The following is a 22,088-nucleotide window of genomic DNA, read 5'->3' on the forward strand; positions in this document are numbered from 1 at the left end:
ACAATAATGAAAGAGCAATAGATTTTCAAAGTGAAATCTTAATTGGATTGGAGGGAAACTTCCAATGAAAGCTATTCCAAGGGGCCTGGTGACTTTAGATATTACTGGTTGGGAACATAGGGCATGTTTCCCAAAGTACTCTTTATCTCCAGAGCACCTGGCAGCAGGCAAACATTACAGCCACACTAGACCAATGTTGGATATGGTGTTGATCAAACTTTGCCTGGGATGGAGCCAAGCTTCTTGAGTACTGTTTGAGTTTAAGTCATCTAAGCAAATGGAATTTGCACTACGGGAAATCATACACTACTGAAACTCTGCCCATTTTCTGCAAGGCATATTTATAACATACCTTGCAGATCACAGGAAGGGTTTGAAGAGTGAAGAGATTGATTCACGCACTGCCTCAGACCCCTTACAGCCACAACATTCACTGTCCTAGAAATCTTCTCTCAATGGTTACTTTCCTTTTTTTAAGGCGATAATAAAGTTAATTTTACCAACATAAAGGTACAATTTAGTTGTTCATGTAGGTACACGTGATAATAAAGAACCATTGAACCATCTTCGGCCTGATGGTCCTCAATTATGTTGCCTGCCGTTCTGAGCTAACATGGTGTAGATAGAGTCAATGGGGATGGGGGTGGGTGAACTTGTTTGCAGGATGGACTGGGCTACGTCCAACACTTTCAGCAATTTTTTGCGGCCTCAGGCAGAGCAGTTGGCGAATCAAAGTATTATGAATCCTGATGGGATGCTTTCAATGGTGAATCTGTAGGTTGAAATTTGTTATGTACTGTTATAGATAGGCATACTTTTACCTGCCATAACAGTGCAAGGAAAACTCAGACACGTGTCTGATACCCACTGCAGTTGTCCAAAACGAGCTGGAACCTTAATTGTCACATGCAGGAGGAACCTCTGGCACACCTCAGCAATGCTGCACTGCCCACAACAACCGTTGGTGAACCTTTGCCTTGAACCACGTTGCTCTTTAATTGGCTTTGCAAACCATCACTGCTTTCTAAACAGTTTTTTTTTTGGAAGAATAGTCCCACTTATAACAAACCTTGATCCTCAGGCCTCATCTCCTCCTCCTTCGTTTATTATTGAGGCCCAGCAAGTTGTCAAGTGGTGAAGGAAACTTGGAATAGGCTAGAGGTATATGACCAGCTTTTCCGCATCAATGGAATATACGCTTCAGCGTACACGAGGTTCTATCAAAGTTAGAAACCAGCTGCAACTTTAACCAGATTTTAAATTTATTTTCAAGTTTTGCAAATGCCTTCCTGTACACCGCAATCTCAACTCACCCAAGAAAATTACTCCTACATTTGGAGATTCACAGTGACCTGTAGAATTTCTCTGATATTTTTCAGTAGCAGCCTGTTTTACAAGTGCAGGGGGTGAAGCCAAAACAAAACTGATGTTATGTATTGGAACTTCACAGCAGACAGCTTAGTCAATTGTGTATAACAGTATGTTACCATTTCTTCTCCTTTAACTAAAACCTTCTCACCACTAATCATGACCCGAGTACACTCAAGCTTATATTCTGGAGTTTACTGCACGCTACTCCCCGATTGTAACAGTCCAATGGCGTCCTCCAGCAGATTTATCTTTCCTCAGCCGTCAAACATCAGAGTGCAGTGTTGGTTGTACAAGTGGTTTTGTGTTAGATTCAAGCCATCACTGAATTTCAGCAACATCAGTGAAAGATCCTGGGTTACCACAGCCCAAGAGGGCTTCTCCAAGTCATCAGTCACAACAGAATATTGGGTTAATCCACTGCATAATCCAATCCAGTCACAGCTTGGCCAGCCAGAGCACAAATTCCCAGTCTGTATAGCAGGCAGTATTCTGCGACTGTGACCGGTAATGAGCATTTGCCTCAACACTTGCAGTTATAAAATGGTCCCAGCCAAGCAGCTTTTGCATTGTAGTTCTTGCTAGAAAACACCAGCAGCTTGCTTGTATTGGTCAAGGTCCAGATCATCGGCTACCTTTAGCAATTCAACCTTGTCAGCAGTATTCATCCAGGAATTGAGTTTATTGATCAACTCTGACCAGCTTGGCCGATCATATGCCTTCCATTGCCAGCAGTGTTTCATCAGATCATATCTGGAAGGGAAATGGCAAACAAAGTTACAACGTATGATTTTACAGGTTCCTAGGTCACGGTTCAACTCAATACGACTTTATGGCTGAGGGACTGGGGACGAGATCAGAAAATATGGGGGAAGAATTCATATTGGGGCCACCTATTGTAGATTGTTGCTTTGAACAGAAGTTATGACACAAAAAGCTGGAGTAACCCAGCGGGAAAGGCAGCATCTCTGGAGAGAAGGAATGGGTGATAAAGGAAACGAGAGATATAGACAGTGATGTGGAGAGGTAAAGAATAATGAATGAAGGATATGCAAAAAAAAGTAATGATGATAAAGGAAACCGGCCATTCCCAGCAGTTTGTAGGGTGAAAATGAGAAACTAAATGAGATGATAATAATGCTATCATCTCATTTAGCTTCTCATTTTCACCCTACAAACTGTCAGCCGCCAGAGAAAATCGCCAAATGGAACAGGCCCTTTAGATGCTCAGCACATCTTAGTTTTCGTATGTGTATTATGTGGCAGAAATATATTAATGAATGGTGAATGGAAAAATATTTCCTGATCCGTAGTAAACAAATATGCAGCTGCATTTAGTATTGAATTCTAATGGAAACAGTGATGGAAGAACAGGCTTGAACAAGCTCCTGAGCACAACAATGTGACAGCTGAATATCCACTGACCTCATTAACCATGAATCACACGTGTTACTGCTTCACTCTAATTGTGCATTTTCACTTAGCTCAGTGTTCGATAACTATGCCAAACAGTTTCCGAACAAAGTCCTCAGCGCTCACCATTCAAAATAAACAATTTGAGAGATTAAAATAGAGAATGAAAGCAGATTGTATTCTGCAATATTGGTGTTTTTTAAATCTGCAACAAACAAAGCTGTTTGAGTGCTGCGACCGTTAACATCAACCATTTACTTTCTCCCCATGACCCTGCAGGTTTCCGCTTGGTGCACCAGTTTCCTACTCAACACTCGACTGTAACTTTTGCATTACCGCACTCTGTCACTTCCAGGAGTTTTAAATGGAGGAGGTGCAAGCTAATTTCCTGCAATCTCTTCACTCAAGCTGCAGGATTAATTAGACATCTCTCTCCAGTAACCGGATGAGAAGCAACTCATTTTGGGCTCTAAGATTGTGGGGCATGTAGAAACAGTAATGCATACTCCAAATCCCAATAGGTCTGAGATGCACCTTTTTTTGGAAAATACGATTGTTTGCTCACCTACCATCAATCCCAATCATGATTTGGAGAACCTCCCACAACATGTCTCGTCTCATCACTCGTCCTGGCAACCTGCCCAGGGTCAGAATTGCTTTGTGGCTGAAACTTGTAATCCGTTCTGCCACCTTCCATCTGACTGCTAAAGAGGCTAAATTATCACTGGTGGTCAGTTCACCAGCCACCTCGCTGCACAACTCCAAGGCTGATACCTTCCTAATGGATTACATTTGCTGATCTAGTGGAAAACAGATCAGCAGCCAAATACCATCAGTCTGAAGAAGAGTCTCGACCAGAAACACTGTCTCTTCATTTCCCCTGCAGATGCTGCCTGATCCCCAGAGTTCTTCCAGCACTCAAGATTTTTGCTCTAGATTCCAGCATATGCAGTTTCATGTGTCTCCACTTCACTATAGCCAGTAATCATTTAGTTTAGTGCTTAACCACGGCTGAAGAGTAATCTAGTCAATATATAACTAGTGATTTGATTAGGTATGAAATTATTCTGGTGTGGAATTCAGAACAGAACATAATCTTAACAGAAGTGCTAGCCATTTTGGCATCAAGTCAAGACGCCAATTCTTTGTTGCATAACGGCGTCTCTTCTCCAAAGTGGATTGCTTTTTTTTGACATTTTTGAGTGAGACCAACAGATTTCTTTGAGAATGAAAGATATTAGTGAGAAGCCAAACTGGCTCAAACAACTAAGCAGTCTATTCCATACCATTGACTGTCTATTGTAAAGGCTCTTCATAGTTTGGCAATTTAGTTTGGTGAATGGGAAAGTACTTACAGTGCATTGCTGCTATTAGAAGGTTTCGACATTCTATAATTTCTTTGCAGTTTTGGAAACACCTCCAGAGGCTGAAGTTCTGGATATGGAGGAGAACCTGCAAAAGTCATCAGAGAGTCAAGTAATTATTACTTAAACAGAAGCACAACAGTGTGTGAACTATCAACCCCTCAGCAACATTCCCCAAGTCAGACATGCCCTTTGAAGCAACGACTTGCAGTAAAACACTGCAACCATCATAATCGTATACCTTTCCGATTAGAGAAATTAAAGGTTAACAGGATTGGTTGTAATGCAAAATGGTTTCCATTGACAATTATACATTCATTCCTTTTCACCTACACTGTGAATACAGCCTCGAACTAACATCATATCTCAATGGATATTTAATCCTAGATGAATAATGGAGACATCGGCACCATTTGCAGTTGCTACATTTCCAAATACAAAGGAATTTAGATTGGATCCTTTAAATTGGATAATGATAAAGTGAAATTTACGGTCATTAGGATCCATTAGCAAAATCACTGGAAAAGGTGCTAAGTATTGAATCATGAATGTATAATACTTGCAGTTAATTAGACTGTATACATACCGAGAGTAATTATTTCATAGGCAAGAATTCCAAAAGACCACCTGCAAATAAAAGTGTATCAATAAATGCGCAAATAATAAAGTGAATAAATAAAAATGCAGTTGTTCCTTAAACAGAATCACACCCACTCTTATAAAGCCAATGGATATTTATCCTAATGTTCAACACGGTATTGATACTCTAATAGTTTGTCATTGGGTTTCTAGGTAGCATTTTAACATGTACTCAAACAGCTACAGATAATAATTTAATATTCACCAATTTAATATTTTCTGATGCGAAACTGGTACATATTGGACTGAGCTCTCTCCCTCAGTGAATGGATATCAAATACTCTACAAATGTTAGCAAGTCCGAAAGGAAAGGCTGATGACAATGCACAACAATGTCCCACTTGCATTCATAATCTTTACTGCAGGTTCCTGTTCACACTGGGCACCTACAGTACATCGCACAACACTTCAGACCCCAATGAACTCTCCCCTCCATTCCAATAGGGAAACGCTCTTGTACTCACGTGTCACTCTTCTCCGTAATTGGCAGCTTCATTATCCTCTCGGGTGCAAGCCATTTAATGGGAACCTGGGCTGCTTTGTGGGATGAGAGAGTCCTCGTCTTGTAAACATCAAAGGCCAGGCTCAGGCCAGTCAGTTTAACGGTGAGATTGTCGTGGATCAGTAAATTCCGGGCAGCAACATCCCCGTGGATTAGGTGGTGCTTTGTAGTCAGATATTCCTGTTCCAAATGGATACACAGTCTGAATAGAGTTTTGGATACGCAATGTTTTCAACTGGGTTTTAGTCAAAACAGAACTACAATTCTGCACAGGAAAATGAACAACAGTTAATCTGTGGATGACAAGAAGAGCCAGAATTTCCATCTCTGCTCATAGCTGGAAGCTTTCAATTAGGTAACTGCGATCACATTATCAAAGCAGACAATAAAGAGGCTTTGTCTCAGAAACCCTCACGCCAGCTAATTCTGAAATTAGTTTACCCACCACCAGAGATTTAAAAAATTCTCTATCATCAGTCCCTGCTTTCTACTGAGTCACAGCAGTTTATTAAACATGAACAGTACTCCCATCCACAACCTGAATGAACAGATATTCTTGGAAGAAGCAGATAGAAAGAAAATGTAAATTCTAAACATGATCCTTTCAATTCAATTTACTACACATAGTGCAAAACGCATCAGAATCTTACCTCTTACAACCCTCAATCAGTTCACTGCTCTTTCTGGTGAATTTTAACTGTCCTTGATCTACCCCTGCACAACACACAATGGAGACCAACCATCTAGTCAATGGCAACGGACTGGAATCTTGGCGGATGTTGAAGTTGGCCAAACCTTGCCATCCCAGCTTCATCCAGTGCTTCAACATTTGCATTGCACTCTCAAAATGAAACCCTGGCTCCGTATTCTTTTTAAGATGGCAATTCCCCCTTTTACATTTAAAAAATAAATAAAAATACATTTGGAGAAATATGTGTGAGGAAACAAATTAGCATGAGAATGTCCACTTGAAATCTGATAGAACAATAGAAAATACTGGAATCTGACAGGTCAGTCAACATCATTCCAGATAGAAGCAAGGTCAATGTTTCAGGTCAATGACCCTGCACCAGATATTTATACGTATTAATACTGACATTTACAAGGAGATCTCAAACACTTAAAATCAATCGTGTACTTTTGAGGGGGTAATACAGACACAAAGTGCTGGATCAACATTCCTGGAGGACGTGATATTTCGAGATGAGACCCTTCTTCAGTTTCTACCCTATTTCTGCAATACTTTTGCGGTATTATCTCATTTGATATGTCGCTGTAGCTCACTCTCACCCATCAGGGCCATCAGTGAGTTATTCTTTCAAAGAATCTGGTGTACTGGCCATCAGAACATCTTTAGGAAGGAACTGCAGGAGGAGGCGATTGCCCACCTCTTTGCAGAGTGTGGATTTGCAAAGAGAGTCATGAGAGGTCTGCAGGGGTCCCTGTCACGGTTTATTTCGAACAGCTCCGTCACAGAGGACTTTGTGATTTATGGACCGTTCCCAGGGACGCATCTAGAGACTGACATCGAGTGCTGCTGGATGGTCATCGACTCGGTGAAAGACACTCTTTGGTCTGCCCGAGCGTTGTTCACCACCCAGCGGAGCGAGATGTCCGTCAGGGAATGTTGCCGACTGGCCCGCTGCAGACTGCAGGAGCACGTGCTGAGGGACACACTGAAGCTCGGTGCAGCCAACGCCAAGGCTCGGTGGGGGACGACCATAGTCCAAGGTTCCTTCCGCTGCTGAACATGGGGGGCAAGGTGTGGTGGAGAACCCCTCAAAATGAGGAGACTGAAGAAGGTCCATCTGTCTCCTCAGATCCTGGTGAACTTCTACCACTGCACCATCGAGAGCATCCTTACCAACTGCATCACAGTATGGTATGGCAACTGCTCTGTCTCCGACTGGAAGGCATTGCAGAGGGTGGTGAAAATTGCCCAACGCATCACCGGTTCCTCGCTCCCCTCCATTGAGTCTGTCCAAAGCAAGCGCTGTCTGCGGAGGGCGCTCAGCATCGCCAAGGACTGCTCTCACCCCAACCATGGACTGTTTACCCTCCTACCATCCGGGAGGCGCTACAGGTCTCTCCGTTGCCGAACCAGCAGGTCGAGGAACAGCTTCTTTCCGGCGGCTGTCACTCTACTCAACAACGTACCTCGGTGACTGCCAATCACCAACCCCCCCCCCCCCCCCCCCCCCGGACACTTATTATTATTTATTCAAATCGTTTGCTATGTCGCTCTTCAAGGGAGATGCTAAATGCATTTCGTTGTCTCTGTACTGTACACTGACAATGACAATTAAAATTGAATCTGAATCTGAATCTGAAATGAGGGAAGGGATTCCACACCAGTGGGCCACATGAGTGGCAAGGGTGTGGGGTAAAATTGTGATTTGGGGAAACTATTGAATGTATGTATAGCCTCCGAGGATGTCGGATGGAGTCTTGTATGGATCTTGTATTGTATTTATTTATTTCTCGAATAAAGTATATTTGGAAATAAATAAATAAATAAATAAATAAATAAATAAATAACGGGGATAGACATAAAATGTTGAAGTAACTCAGCAGGACGAGCAGCTTCGCTGGAGAGAAGGAATGGGTGACGTTTCAGGTCGAGACCTTTCCTCAGACTGATCTTCAGACCCGTCTCTTCAGCTGAAAATCTTTTGTTGTGTTACAACCTCAGCTGAAGGATAGGACAACCAGAATGTGCACAGTTTACTCAAATATCTGGAGTAGGATTTGAATCTACAAGCTTCTGAACCAGAGGCAGGAGTGTGTGCACTGACCCACGACTGGCAGCTAAAGTTCCGATGAATTACCCGGTCTGACAGATTGATAATAATACCGAGGTTGTAGCAGTACCAGTCAATGTCGTTTAAACTGGTCATGGAATCAATCAATGCTGTGCCCTTCAAACACTGAAGGTTTGGCACTCATTCATTCCTGCAAGAAGACAGGAAAACTGGTTGAATGTGAACACAAGAGGTAGGTGCAATTTAATAGGAAAATGTGTGATGAGAAAGCATAAAAAGAGGCAACATAAATGGCATGGGCGCAATGGGTGTATTAAGATGGAGAGAGCTGGGTGTTCTGGGACGTAAATCTTAGAAAGTGGAGGGAATATCGAGAGAGCAAGTCGTGAAGCATATGGGATCTTTGTACTCAGAAACAGAGACGAAGAATACAAATGTGGACAATTTGCATTGAGCTTGTAAAAAGCACAGGTTAAGCCCGAGATACATGCCCTAACTCTTGTTACCGAACTCAAGGAAGAAATGACTGTCTTGGACCAAGGAAAGAAAGTTACTGGAAAGGTTGAGAGATGGGAGATTTTGGCCACAGGATTTGAATGGGCAAGCTGGGATTTTCTCCTTGAACCAAAGATGGCACAGAGGAAGCTTGCTAAAGGTGAAGGATTAAAACAAAATTACATTACAGAATTCTGAATGAATCCTCAACTCACAGAAACACAGGAATAACAATATGATTAAGAAAATAATTAAGAATCCTTGTTCAAAGCCTTCAAAGTAAAACTTCACATTGTGGATCAGTGACCTGGAATTACAGCAGTCACAGAAGAGGTAAATGAAAAGACAGGGTTCCCCGAACAAGACTTGCACACATAGATAGGGTAAGATGCATTAAGAATTAAGGAGCAGCAGTGCATGAATTGGTGGGAAAAGTTCTTAACTCTTCTGATAAGGACATAGCAACTCCAATGTGCAAATGGGCCAATTCTACAGAAAATACTGTTTTCCATTTCAGCAATATTTCCATGATTAAGCCCTAGTGACAGAAAACTGCCTTGTTGAAACACAAAACAGACCAAATAAAGTATTCTTGAGGACATATTGCCCTTGATTTGACAGGGAATTGCTGTTCAATCCAAGTATACGGCAAGTCATCTCTAAAACGGTGTCCAACCAAAGAGCTCGACTTCAGTGGTTCATTGACTTTAGACATTAGAGATACAGCTGTGAAAACAGGACCTTCAGCCAACCGGATCCATGCCAACCATCGGTCACCCCGTGCACTAACACTATCCTATACATTTACAATTTCACTGAAGCCAATTAACTTACAAAGTTACATTCATCTGATAAAATTAAAAACTTCAAAGTTAACAGAAAAATCTGAGCCAATGAAGTCCCAGAGATGGTGGCCAGCTACCTGTAGTTTTGCCAACTATGCTCTGTGTACACAAGTGAACACTAAACTGCAATTCCCCAACACTCCTGTAGGGACCAACTCCCAACAGTCTCTGCAGGTTAGACTCAACACAAAACAAAATGGTGGAGGAACTCAGCGGGTCAGACAGCATCTGTGGAATGAATGGGCAGACGACACTTCAGGTCAGGACCCTTCTTCAGACTCTGTGGAGAAAGGGAGGGAATAGCAGGAAAAGAGAGGTGGGGGTTGGGCAAAGGCTGGCACGGGATACCTGGATATAGATGAAAGGTGGGGGGGGGGGGTGAACGGCAGATGGGTGGAGTAAAGGACCTGTCCGACGGGCGTCATTTACGCGACAGGCCGGTAGTGACTGTCACACGAATTTTGTCTGGCAGTATGACAGTCGTGCACCGTGCTTGAGGGCCCTGCTTCTTTTGGGAGCAATTTGCGATGTCGTTTGAACTTAGTCCAATCTCCGTGGCAAGGACTTTTCCAGTGAAAAATTTAAAAAACTACGCGTGCTTTATACCCGTGTGGTCACGTGGTGCGATACTCAAATGAAGCGCAAATGGTGCGCCGACGGCGTACGGACGACGCGTGGTTACGGACGCTGACGCATAATAAATGAGCATAGGCAATGTTCGTGCGTCACCACGCGCTCCACGCGCTCCACGTACGCCGTCAGTACGTCAGCGTACACCAGCAGTACGTCAGTGTGCGCAAGGGGTACGGCACGCAGGTGGCGCGCGAGGATTTTGAGTATTCCAAAATCCTGGGGCACCGCGGGTTACCGTCTGTCACTGGATACGCCAACACGCCTCACCACGAGTCACGACGCGCCGACTAATTTTTAGGATGTCGTGTAAATGACGCGCAAATGACGCCCAATTGGGACAGGCCGTTAAGTGACAAAAGACAAAATGTGAAAAGTAGACTAAAGGGCGTCGGGTTCTTTGTTACTCAGATACTCTCTGCTGTCCCAATACTTTTTGTATTGAGTAACTAATATTTAGCTAGTTTCGGTAGAAATTATTCTGACAGGTTAAACTTACCAGTCCACATGCTACTTGCTTTGCAATGCTATATACATCTCTCTCAGTGAGTTTAAGTTCTCCTCCTCCAGCTTGAGCTTCTGTCTACACATGGGGAGAGAAAATAAATAATATTTTAAAATAATAAATAGGGTACAGCAGATAAATTCTGACACAATTCACTGACCACTAATATTTTGCGGTTCCTGTCTGCACATTAAGATGGACTCTGGGATTGGGCAAGGTCACTTGGTACAAGCTGACAGAGCCATAAGTGCTGATGGAGGATCAGCAATATATTGGGGACGCGTTGTGGTAGTCTCTGCTTTGGGAACTGTAGTTGAGCGAGTTACAGAAAATCACTGCGGTGGGTGCAGACTTCAGCCACAGTATGCAATGGAAGGAAGGGATAGTTAGGGTGGTGGGCGGGGTGCAGTTTCGAATGCAGAAACTGATGCAGAATGATGTGTTGTGGATGACCACCCATTATCATATTGAATGGCGGTGCTGGCTCAAAGGGCCGAATGGCCTACTCCTGCACCTATTGTCTATAGTTGTTGGTGCCAAACCCATCCAGTGAATGAAAGTCATTCCGCCTCACACTTGATTTGTGCCGTGGTAGAGGTGGACAGCTTTGGGAAGCCAAAAGACCTAATGCCCCTGATTTGCTTCAATCGTCATGATGTTCTGGTTTAGATTGAAGTCAATGGCCAACCCCAGCACAATGGTGGAATCATGGATTCATTAACCATTACCCAAAAAAAACAAAATTGTTTGGGATATTTCTGCTGGCAATTTTCCAACAATTATAGTATAATCACATAACACAAACCAAATTCGGCTCACCCATAATGAGTGAAGCAAACTTTTAAAATGTGTTTCTTCCCAAAAAAAAAAGATAAAATAAATCATCTGCAAACCTCACGAGATTTCCACAAGGAGTGCAATAGGTTTCCCCCATTCACGAACTCCAACAGCAAGTACAGGGGCATTCTCTCTGTTTGACAGCCCAGCAGTTTCACAATGGATTCATGATTACAGATCTTTGTGTGGAACTTCAGCAGGTCCAGGTAGTCACTCAATTCCTTTGCACTTGCGTTGTCTGATGTAACAAAAAGCACAGAATTGTAAAAATCAAGAAAATTGTTCCTAAATCCTTTCGCTACGATGCTTCATTGTTCATGGCCATATCTGATAGACTTGGAATTTGAATAGAAAAGCTCATCAAAATTCCAACACGCTACTAGAATTATTTGGAGATGTTACATTATGTTCCCATGGCAAGTGTCCTTGGCGGATGTTAAAATAACTTTTTGGCGAGGAGTTCTTTGTAAATGTTAATTTCGTGAGGATGCCTTTGAATTACTAGATCCCATTAAATACTTGCTGAAGCACCTCCTGTCACTGCCTCTGTAGCCTCCACATAACGCTATTCGAAAGTGTCTCGTGCAAGTGAGTGGGCTTTCCATGGGGATCTGGAGGAACACTCCCGTTGGCCAGGCAGGTTGCGTGAAGGTTTGCTGTTCTCCCCACCTGTTGTTGAACAGCATCAACCTTTCACAACCGACTCGAGCTTCACTTGTTGGTGCTACATCCCAGCGAGATGGTCATATAGCACGGAAACACGCCCTTTGGCCCAACATGTTCACGCTGACCTAGATGCCCCATCTACACTGCTCCCGCCTACGTGCATTTGGCCCATACCTCTACATATCTACATATACCTGTCCAAATGTCTCTTACGCATTATAATAGTACCAGTGATTCAGGAAACTCATGCCCAGTTAAGACAAACTGCTCATAGAATGGGAAAAGGGTCAAGTTCAGCACCGGCAAAATAAATTAAAAATCAATTCCTATACACCTCACTGTTGGGTTTGTCCAAGCAGCCAATGTAATCTGTGGATTAAACGTGCTTATAGCTCCCTCTACTGAAAACTGCTTTTAGCCCAGCACCACAGGAGTACAGACACGGGACTAGGAAGAACAATCTCCACCACCAGCCATCTGAATAGACCAAATGTGGAACTAAAAAGGAGCCACGCAGCCCACCAAGACCACCGCACTTTGTACAATATTTGATTGGGGATATTCTTTCCATGCAGTCCCTCAAACCGTTTGTTCACCCACAACTTTTGGAAATGCTTAGCTCCTTATACTCTCTACAAACTGTGCTAATGTTATTATATTTTTTAATCCTTTCACAGCAGCTTTTAATGGTTTTTCAACCAATTGGCTTCTATGGTCATTTATTGAACTACTGCTTATAGCTTGAAAAAAAAAAGAATTTTAAATCAAAATGCACAAATGGTGACGAATGAGCCAAGGATCTATTGCCCACCAAACAATCAACGAGATTGTAGCGGTTGTTATTCACAGTACAAGGGTGATTAAGGCAAAAAACCCTTAGAACACAAGACGCATCTGGGGAGCACTTGATGAGCCGAAGCCTGCAGCGCAATGCTTGGAAGTACATACTGCCAGATTCAGAAACAGCTTCTTCCCCACTATTATCACATTATTTAATTGACCTCTCAGCCTCCCATTCTATCTTTTTGTATCTACACAATTCAGTCTGAAGCAGGGACTCGAATCAAAAAACGTCACCCATTCCTTCTCTCCAGGGATGTTGCCTGACCCACCGAGTTACTCCAGCATTTTGTGTTTATTTCAGATGAAGGCAAAGCTGCCAGTTGTGCTATAAACAAAATCAAGAATGCAGAAAAGGGCAGAGTGAAGAACTGCAAGATTCTGGAGGGGTTGTGGGAGGTGATAGAGTCAGAGACATGGACTTGGGAGGGAATGTGAATTTTAGCATGAGACCAGGTATTGCCATGTTGGGACCAATGCACACAAGAGTGTTAGGATGGGGGGGGTAATTAAATTTGAAGTCACTGTTACAAAGGATATTACCACCAGAATGTTCATGCGTTCACTGGCTGATGTCAAGTGAGTTACATTACATGTTATCGCTTGTAAAGTGAACCTTTAGCAGCAACCGGAAATTAGAACAAGGTGCAATTTCCTTCACTGCCACTAAAGGTCTTTCATGCTCTTCCAAATGAGCCGCTCTGGCAGACAGCTTTCCTTCATAGCTACTGGTCCACGAGGCCAAACATATGATGGCATCTCAGTCGGAATAAAAGATAAGCTTGACAAAGAAAAGAAAATACAGAAATCTTTCTACATCACAAACAAAACACACACTTGTAAAATAAAAATTAAAAAAAGACCAACCACAAAATCTCCAACCCACCACTCCCAGATAAAATCAGGTCATGGAAATTCAGACGTGAACATTATCACCTCTGGTGCACTACAAAGCTGTGGCCTCTGCTCCTACTGTACTCCCCATACACTCACGGCTGTGCAGCCAAATTTTGCTCCAACTCCAGTGCACCTCGGAAGTGGGCTGGATCTCGAACAGAGTGCAGGTATGACAGTTTAGTAACGTGGTTGGGAAGGAACTGCAGATGCTGGTTTAAACTGAAGACAGACAAAAGCTGGATTAACAGCAGGTCAGACAGCATCTGTGGAGAAAAGGATTACGTGACATTTCGGGTTGAGACCCTTCTTCTCGACCCAAAATGTCACCTATTCCTTTTCTCCAGAGAAGCTGTCTAATCCGCTGAGTTACTCCAGATTTTTGTGTCCATCTTCAGTAACTTGGTTTCCAGACAACAACCTCCGCCTCAACATCAGCAAAATGAAAAAGCTGAACATTGACTTCGGGAAGTGAGGTGGAATCAGAATGAATGGTGCTGAAGAGGAGACCATCCAGAGCTTCACGAGTGTAAAGAAACCAACAATTTGCCATGATCCACCCACATTGACAATAAGGTCAAGAAAGCACATTACTTCCTTATAAGGCTAAGGAAATCCAGCACTTCTCCAATAGTCCTGATCAATTTCTGCAACTGCACCATATCTGGATGCATCTGGATCCAGTCTCGATGCATCATAGCTTGGAATGGCAACTGCTCAACCCAAGGCCTCAAGAAAATAGAGAGAGCTGTAGACGCGGGGCGGCCCAGTCCATCACACAAACCAAGAAGCCTCCACCTGCCGCAACCCCCCTCCCTACCCCCTTGAGTCCATCTATACTTCATGCTGCCTTGCGAATGCTACCAAGAGAATCAACTCCTCACCCCCTGGTCATTAACTCTTCTCCCCTTTTCCTGGGCAAAATAAACCACGTACAATCAATTCAAGAACAGATTCTTCCCCACTTGAATGAGACTCTTGTTTGGATCTCCCATAAGGATGTATTCCTGATCTTCCAATATACCTTGTTCCGGCACTTGCACTTTTCTTTTTAACCTACACTCTCTCTGTAGCCATTACACTAAATTCTGCACTACGATGCAGCTTAGTTATATGGGATCTTTTTCTTTCTTCCCCCCCCCCCCCAAAGACCGGTGCCCCCCCCCCCCAAGTTCCAAGAATGGAACCCAACCTTAATCTTCCAGATGTTTAAGTGCAGTGACTGGGATACCAACTGGGTGCCAGATGTTGAGCTCTGAATAGGGTAATCATGATCACACGTCTCAATTGACAAAACACAGTAAATATATTTAAAACGGCATTCATAAAATTATAGAAAGTAGACTTCTACAGCCAACCCTACACTTGAACACAACTGAGATAAGTTACCACAAAGGGAAGAGAAAGAAACACAAAATGAGAAGGGATATTCTTTACTTACCATGAAGAGACTTGAACACAGCTTTGACTTCTCCAGACCCATCCAGAGAGAGGATGTTGGCCATATACATTGGGCCATAACTCCCACTCTGCATATATTCCAAATTGCCAACTATGTGTTCGGGGGAAATTTCCCACTGCTTCAGAGAGGGGTCTTTAGTTGCCAGTATCCGTTCAGTTGCCGTCGACACCGATCCATTTTCATTCTCCAGCTGACGGACAGGCTCAGATTTGTCTAGAGATAGAATCAAGTTTAAAACCAACATTTATGGGATGTGATCTGTGCAGTTTAGAGGAACAACGCGGAAAAGACCCTTCGGCCCATCAAGTCAGCAACGACCAGCGATCGCCCCGTACACTAGCACTATCCTACAGTATACAATTTTACCCAAGCCAAATAACCTACAAACCAGTACGTCTTTGGAGTGTGGGAGGAAATTGGAGCACCCAGAGAAAACCCACAGTCACAGGGAGCACATACAAACTCCGTACAGACAGCACCCCCGGTCAGGATCGAAACCCAGTCTCTGGCTTTGTAAGGCAGCAGGTCTACTGCTGTGCAGCTCTTTTGGCCAATATTCTGACCAATTGGTCCACAAACCACACGTCATTATATGTAGTGGAAGAAAATGCAGGGTATGGACATCATAGTGTGAATTACATAGTAATATCTAGAGAAAAATCATAGGACTGGGACAAGGGTTTAGAATATTTTAACGTCCAACAATGCAAACATGAAATAGACAAGAAACAGAGAAAATTATTTGCGACGGTCAGAATAAGAGTACTGATCAGCCCAGCACCGACATCTTCCCACTACTGATCAGATTGATGGTATATTTTACAAGTTATTCACATTTAAAACTTTAAGATTTAGACTTTTTACATCTAGTGTCAAAAATCCAAATCCTTGCTAGCCCTGCCCACAACAATGTTGCAATCACAGAACACTGAGTTTTTAAAGAGCAAGTTTTTAAAGTTTAAGATGAGGGGGGGGGGGGGGGGGGGGGGGGGGGGGGGGGGGGCTGGGGGAGGCAGGGAAAGTGCAATTGGGTTCTTTTTTAAAGTCCTGGCGGTGTGCAATTGCACTTTTGTTTTTAAGTTTAAACACAGGGAGGCTGAAGAGGAGGGGGAGGGAATGCTGGGGATACGGGGAAATGAACCGCCCCAGCGCAGTGGGGGAGCTATGGGTGAGTGGTGGAATATTGCGTTGGGGGACCAGGCCTCCCATGTGACAGGGACCCAACAGATCCCACTCGGTCTAGTACTCCTCTAAACCTATCCGATCTAGCCTTTAAGGGAATGTGCTTTATTTAAGGGCATTGCCTTGAATACTACTGAGGATAGATCGATGCACTAATAGGACCTCAGAAGTGATCATATTTATTCACATCATTTAATTTATCACAAAGGAATAGTTCCACACACCTTGCAGGAGGATAACTGGGGCACGCTCCCTCTGTTGCTTCATTTTACAGGTCTTCCATATGATTATCGTGATCAGAACCACAGAGGAGATGCCAAGGATGACTGGGATAATAATAATCCCATTGTTTATACCATTCACATCTGAGATGAGAGGAAGAGAAGTATCAGCTGCAGTTGTGAACATTATTTTAAAATGTAGATACTAGAAGTTGAAAATAAAAGCAAAAAACTGATGTCTGGATGGATGCAGCATCTCAACTTGAAACACTGACATCCACCTTTTGCCTCCATGGATATTGCGTAACCCGCTGGGTTTGTCCAGTATTCTTTTAATTTTTTCCATTGAATTTTAATTTCCCTGAATATTAGTTTTCACGATTGGAGATTTGAACAACCCCATCCTTTACATCATTATAACCAGCATTTATAAAAGCTGATAAAAAAAAAGTGTAGTTGGGTGGTGCAAATTGTAAATATTTGTTAGTTACAAATCAAATAGGTGGCTCCCAATATTGACTCAGGACAATTTAAAGTGTTCCCCAACCAATGAGTGTGGCACTGATAAGACAAATAGCAGAGAAACTGCCAAAGCAACATTCTAGATAAAACAATGTGACAACTGGGTATGCATAAGGAGGAATTGCAGATGCTGATTTACACCAAAGATAGACACAAAATGCTGGAGTGACTCAGCTGGTCAGGCAGCAGTCCTAGAGAAAAGGAATAGGTGACGTTTCGGTTCGAGACCCTCCATCAGACCTGTGGTCTAGGCCATTGGGCGACTACCCAGGTCTGATAACTGGGTAATTAGTTATCATGGTGCTACAGGAGATTTAATTAGAGGGCAGGGGAGGGCAAGATTCCTCTGCCATCGTGTAACAAAATAATTTATGTCAATTTTCGAACACAACATCCTTAGCGGCCAGGACAGGGTAGATTTTGAGATGTTTTGACTGGTGGGGTAAACTTGAATGAAGGGATAATGTTGAAAGATTAGAGAGCAGTCATTTAAAACTGAGGTACAAAGCAGTGGGGGGGGGGGGGGTGACTCTCTCTGTAATTCCCTTCCCCAAAGGCTTGTAGAAGCTGGGTCACTGGGAGAGAGCAGATAATTTATTTACAAGAACAGGGAATTCAGGACCATGGGGAACCAACACAGAAGCAGTTTTTTTGGGGTTTTTTAAAAGTTTAATTTATTGTCACGTGCACCGAGGTACAGGGACACGTTTTTTGGATGCGTGCCATCCACTTAGTGGAAAGACTATACACAATTACAATCAAGCCATCCAAAGTGTACAGACACGGGATAAAGGCAACAACGTTTGGCGCAAGATAAAGTCCACTAACGTCCCATTAAAGATAGTTTGAGGTTCTCCAATGAGGTCGATAGTAGGTCAGGACCACTCTCTAGCTTTGTGGCAAATCAGACCTTTTAAATGGCGAGGCTAGAGGGGCCGAGTGGCCTATTGGTGCTTAAGTTCTTGCATCTAAATGCAAAAGCAGACAAGGAATGTTCAGTAAAACAGGGCAACAGATGCCTGTTTCCACACTAGCATAAGGCTTGGACCAGCAGAGTTCTAACTGCAAGTGCTGGCAAAGAGCATGAAATTGAAGAAAAGAACATTCAAAACTAAACAGGAGACTTACTACATCGATTCGAGATGCTGAAGTTACAGTGGAGGGTCATTAGAATGAATCACAGAGTGGCAGGACCTGCAAAACATAGAAGAATTGACATGTAGTCACGGAGAGACGCAGCACAGAAACAGGTCCATCGGCCCACCGCATGCCTTCAAAGACCCACCCTCCCCAAAGAGATCTTATTCTGCCCCAGAATAAAAATTCTGGGTGATTCTAGTTCTAGTATATGTGTGGGTGATTCTACCACCTTACCATCAATTGGTGTAATTTACAGAGGCCAATGAACTGATCAACCTACATGTCTTGGGGATGTGGGAGGAAACTGGAACACCCAGAGAAAACCCACTCTGTCACAGGAGGAACATGCAAACACCACAAGGACAACACCAGATATTGTTCCAGATGGAGCTGGCAGTTTGATTTGCTTCTCTTTGTCCTCCCCATTCCCACTTTAGCCCTTCATTTCAGCCATGTATAATCTGTGTGGGAATTCCTCACATTAAATATACAGAAGGAATAGTCATGAGTCTGACTGGATTGTTTTCATCACCTTGAACTTCTTCCAGTGCAGGGTGCCTGTACAATGTATCCTGTGGCCCAATGGCCATAACTGCATTTGGCAGAACCCTGAAAAAACACCAGTGTCCTTTTCCCACTCTTACCCAATTAATAGACTAATTAAACACTACTGCATGTTACATGGAGTTAGTTATACAGCAGAGAATCAGGCCTTCAGATGACCAAGTCTGCACCAATCATCGTAATCATTTGCACTAATCCGATTATATTTCCCTCACGTTTCCATCATTAGCTTCTACCTCTCACTGACACACTCGGTAATTGACAGCGACCAATTCATTTCAGTTTGCACGTCTTTGGGATACAAGAGGATGCAGGAGCACAGAGGAAAACCCCACAGTCAGAGCGAGAATGTGCAGCCTCCACACAGACAGCACCCGAGGACCGGATCGAACTGAGAGGCAGCAACTCGATCAGCTGCACCGCTGTGCCACTTGTAATTGGAAACGTATTCATGCAAAATAACCTGAACTGTTATCAGAGCTGTTCCCAATGGACATCCAAGACGGTAGTTGTTATGGCTCACTGATCAAATACAAGCTGTAGCAAACAAGCTCTGTTATGTGTGACAGTGTGTGGTGACTGACTCAGCATCTGGTGCCAATGCTGCTAAAAATATTATCAAAATGGACGACAGCATGCTGGTCAAATGGCAGTCCTGAAAGGAGCAGTGTGAGTGGAGGCGAGTTCACAACATCCACACAATCCAACACTTGCGGAAAAAAATGTAACAGCCCTTGGATTCTGCACCGGGTCCGTTGACAGCAACTCACTGACAGGTGGAAAGTCTGTGTGGTGAAGAAATCAAATTTCCTTGAAATTATTTCCATTTTGATTTACATCTTACAGGTTTATAGCCGATCATATATTGAATGTTACATTTAAATTATTTCATTTAATTATTATTTTACAACACATTTTTTTATAATTTCTCCATATTCAAAAATATTTAGTGGCATTTGACAGCTGGCTTCTAGAAGCAGGGCAGGCCCCATCTGGCTGTCAGAGGTTTCAGGGACAGGTCGACCTAATGGGCCTGTCCCACCTGGCGATTTTTTAGGCGACTGTCATAGTTGTAGCAGGTCGCCGAATAACCGGCGACAACCTACAACAGCACCCATGTCAAGCTACGCTCCTTGGCGCCAAACCCACTGTCTCCGAAAATGTTTCAACATGTTGAAAATTTAGCGGCGATCAGAAAGACGCTACGACTTTTTGCGCGACTGAGGAGACGACTCCCGGCGACCACCGGCAAACATGTGGCCACAAACTAGTCGCCTGTAGTGGCCTAAAGAAAACGCCTAAGTGGGACAGGCCCATAAGGCTCCTCACTCATCTGTGGTGGACTTGCTGATGTTCAAGCCACTTCACACCCTGGTGGGCCTGGAGACCAAGCCAACTAGGTAACTAACAATGATCTATTCTACATGTTCCTTGATCTCCATTCCCTTTGACTGTTTTCGCACATTCTAATTCCTTATCTATACACTTCCGTATATATGTACCACCCACTCACCCTGACATCAGTCTGAGGAAGGGTCTCAACCCAAAATGTCACCCATTCCTTCTCTCCAGAGATGCTGCCTGCCCCGCTGAGTTGCTCCAGCATTTTGTGTCTATTTTAGGGAGATCATCCATATCTAAATGCAGACAGTGACTGATTCAACAGCTGTACGCTGAACTGCAAAACATTCTTTATAGCTCCAGCCATAGCCTGGAAACTTCGACCGCATTATCACCAAGAGAGAGTCACTGCGGAAGAAACGTCTAATGCATTTGCTGCCCTAATCTCAGTTTATTAGCAAATGCAAATAGATTAGTTTGTTGCGTGCTAACCAGTCGGCAATGTAATAATAACAATAGTCACTAACATTAAAACTGCCTGTTTCTCCAAGGTACATCACCTGCTTATTTCTTCCTCATGTGGAAAGCATTTATTCAGCATGACTCTTCAATTTCTGTCCTTGGCTAATTACGTAACACAAAGCCACTGTCCAATTTTAAATAATTACCAAATGTTTTTAAGTTTATTCATTAAATATTAACCACATCAACTGTTATCAATCCTCTTTGTTGCTTCAAGATCAATTCATTCTTTAATGACTCCATGCTATTATTAACCCTTTCTTTTCTGAAAGTTCAAATGAAAATGGACTGAACATTCATTCAGTCTACTTTGTCATCTACTACTAGTGTACTTTTTCTTTTAACATAGTTCACTTTTCTCTCTCCCTCTCAAGGTTACTGATACGACACATATAATATTTTCTATATCAATAGACAATAGGTGCAGGAGTAGGCCATTAGGCCCTTTGAGCCAGCACCGCCATTCAATGTATCCATTCATTGTATCCAGGATACAATCCACATGTTTCGAAGTTTCTCACTCTCTGCCTTATGGGCCGTCCCACTTGGCAATTTTTTAGGCAACTGCTGGCGACTGTCATAGTCGTAGTAGGTCGCTGAAAAACCGGCGACAATCTACGACAGCACCTATGTCGGGAGAAGTCAAGTTATGCTCATTGCGTCAAACCCACTGTTGCCAAAAAATGTTCAACATGTTGAAAATTTAGCCTGTAGTTGCTTAAAAAAAAATAAAATCGCCTAAGTGGGCCATTATTTTTATGACCTTTTCTGCTAAAATTTTAATTGCTCAATATTTGAACACCATTTATTTATGCAGAAGAACTATATTGACAGTAGATTACTGGGTGGTGTCCAGAGTTAAATCAATGGGACACCAAACTAATGGAAACAGAGAGAGCCATGGTGTTTAGTACAAAAATGGTCCAGAAGATTTTAGAAAACAAAAATAAAAACACACAACAAAATGATTCAGCGGAGAATATGTATTCAAACTAGGCACCAATCGTAAGCAGGAGTAAGATTAGGCCAGTCGGCCCCTCTACATTGCACTACCATTCAACAAGAACACAGGTAAACTTCTATTTCAAAACTCTTGCCGGCCTTATTCCTTTAACACTGATTCACTTAATTTGATGACATCACTGATGAAGCTTCCAGTGTCCTGAGGTAGGTCATTCTACGAACTCAACTTGAAATTCTTCAGTTCTAAATGGACAAGAATGCTTAGTGAACATTTTGGGGTTGGAAAAAGGTTTGTATGTTTAGTTTAGTTTAGCGATACAGGGCAGAAATAGGCACTTTCACCCACTGTATCTGCGCCAACCAGCAATCCCCGCATACTAACTCTATCCTGCACAAATTATAATTTTTACC

At 43.0% G+C, this 22,088-nt stretch overlaps 1 protein-coding gene across 1 annotated transcript in view; it reads right to left on the reverse strand.

Moving 5' to 3' along the window:
- Positions 1 to 1,038: 1,038 nt before the first annotated feature.
- si:ch73-206d17.1 (tyrosine-protein kinase STYK1) overlaps positions 1,039 to 22,088 on the reverse strand; it is a 28,942-nt gene continuing 7,892 nt past the window's right edge. Inside the window, exons 2-10 of the mRNA XM_055659461.1 lie at positions 18,276 to 18,341; positions 16,629 to 16,769; positions 15,202 to 15,435; positions 11,417 to 11,598; positions 10,518 to 10,601; positions 5,249 to 5,466; positions 4,732 to 4,772; positions 4,137 to 4,233; positions 1,039 to 2,121 (exon numbers count right to left, since the gene is read on the reverse strand). Coding sequence (XP_055515436.1) covers positions 1,950 to 2,121; positions 4,137 to 4,233; positions 4,732 to 4,772; positions 5,249 to 5,466; positions 10,518 to 10,601; positions 11,417 to 11,598; positions 15,202 to 15,435; positions 16,629 to 16,769; positions 18,276 to 18,315 — 1,209 coding nt within the window. The 5' untranslated portion in view covers positions 18,316 to 18,341 and the 3' untranslated portion in view covers positions 1,039 to 1,949. The remainder of the gene's footprint in view (positions 2,122 to 4,136; positions 4,234 to 4,731; positions 4,773 to 5,248; positions 5,467 to 10,517; positions 10,602 to 11,416; positions 11,599 to 15,201; positions 15,436 to 16,628; positions 16,770 to 18,275; positions 18,342 to 22,088) is intronic.

This window comes from Leucoraja erinacea, chromosome 30 (assembly GCF_028641065.1).
Source record: "Leucoraja erinacea ecotype New England chromosome 30, Leri_hhj_1, whole genome shotgun sequence".
Lineage (NCBI taxonomy): Eukaryota > Metazoa > Chordata > Chondrichthyes > Rajiformes > Rajidae > Leucoraja > Leucoraja erinaceus.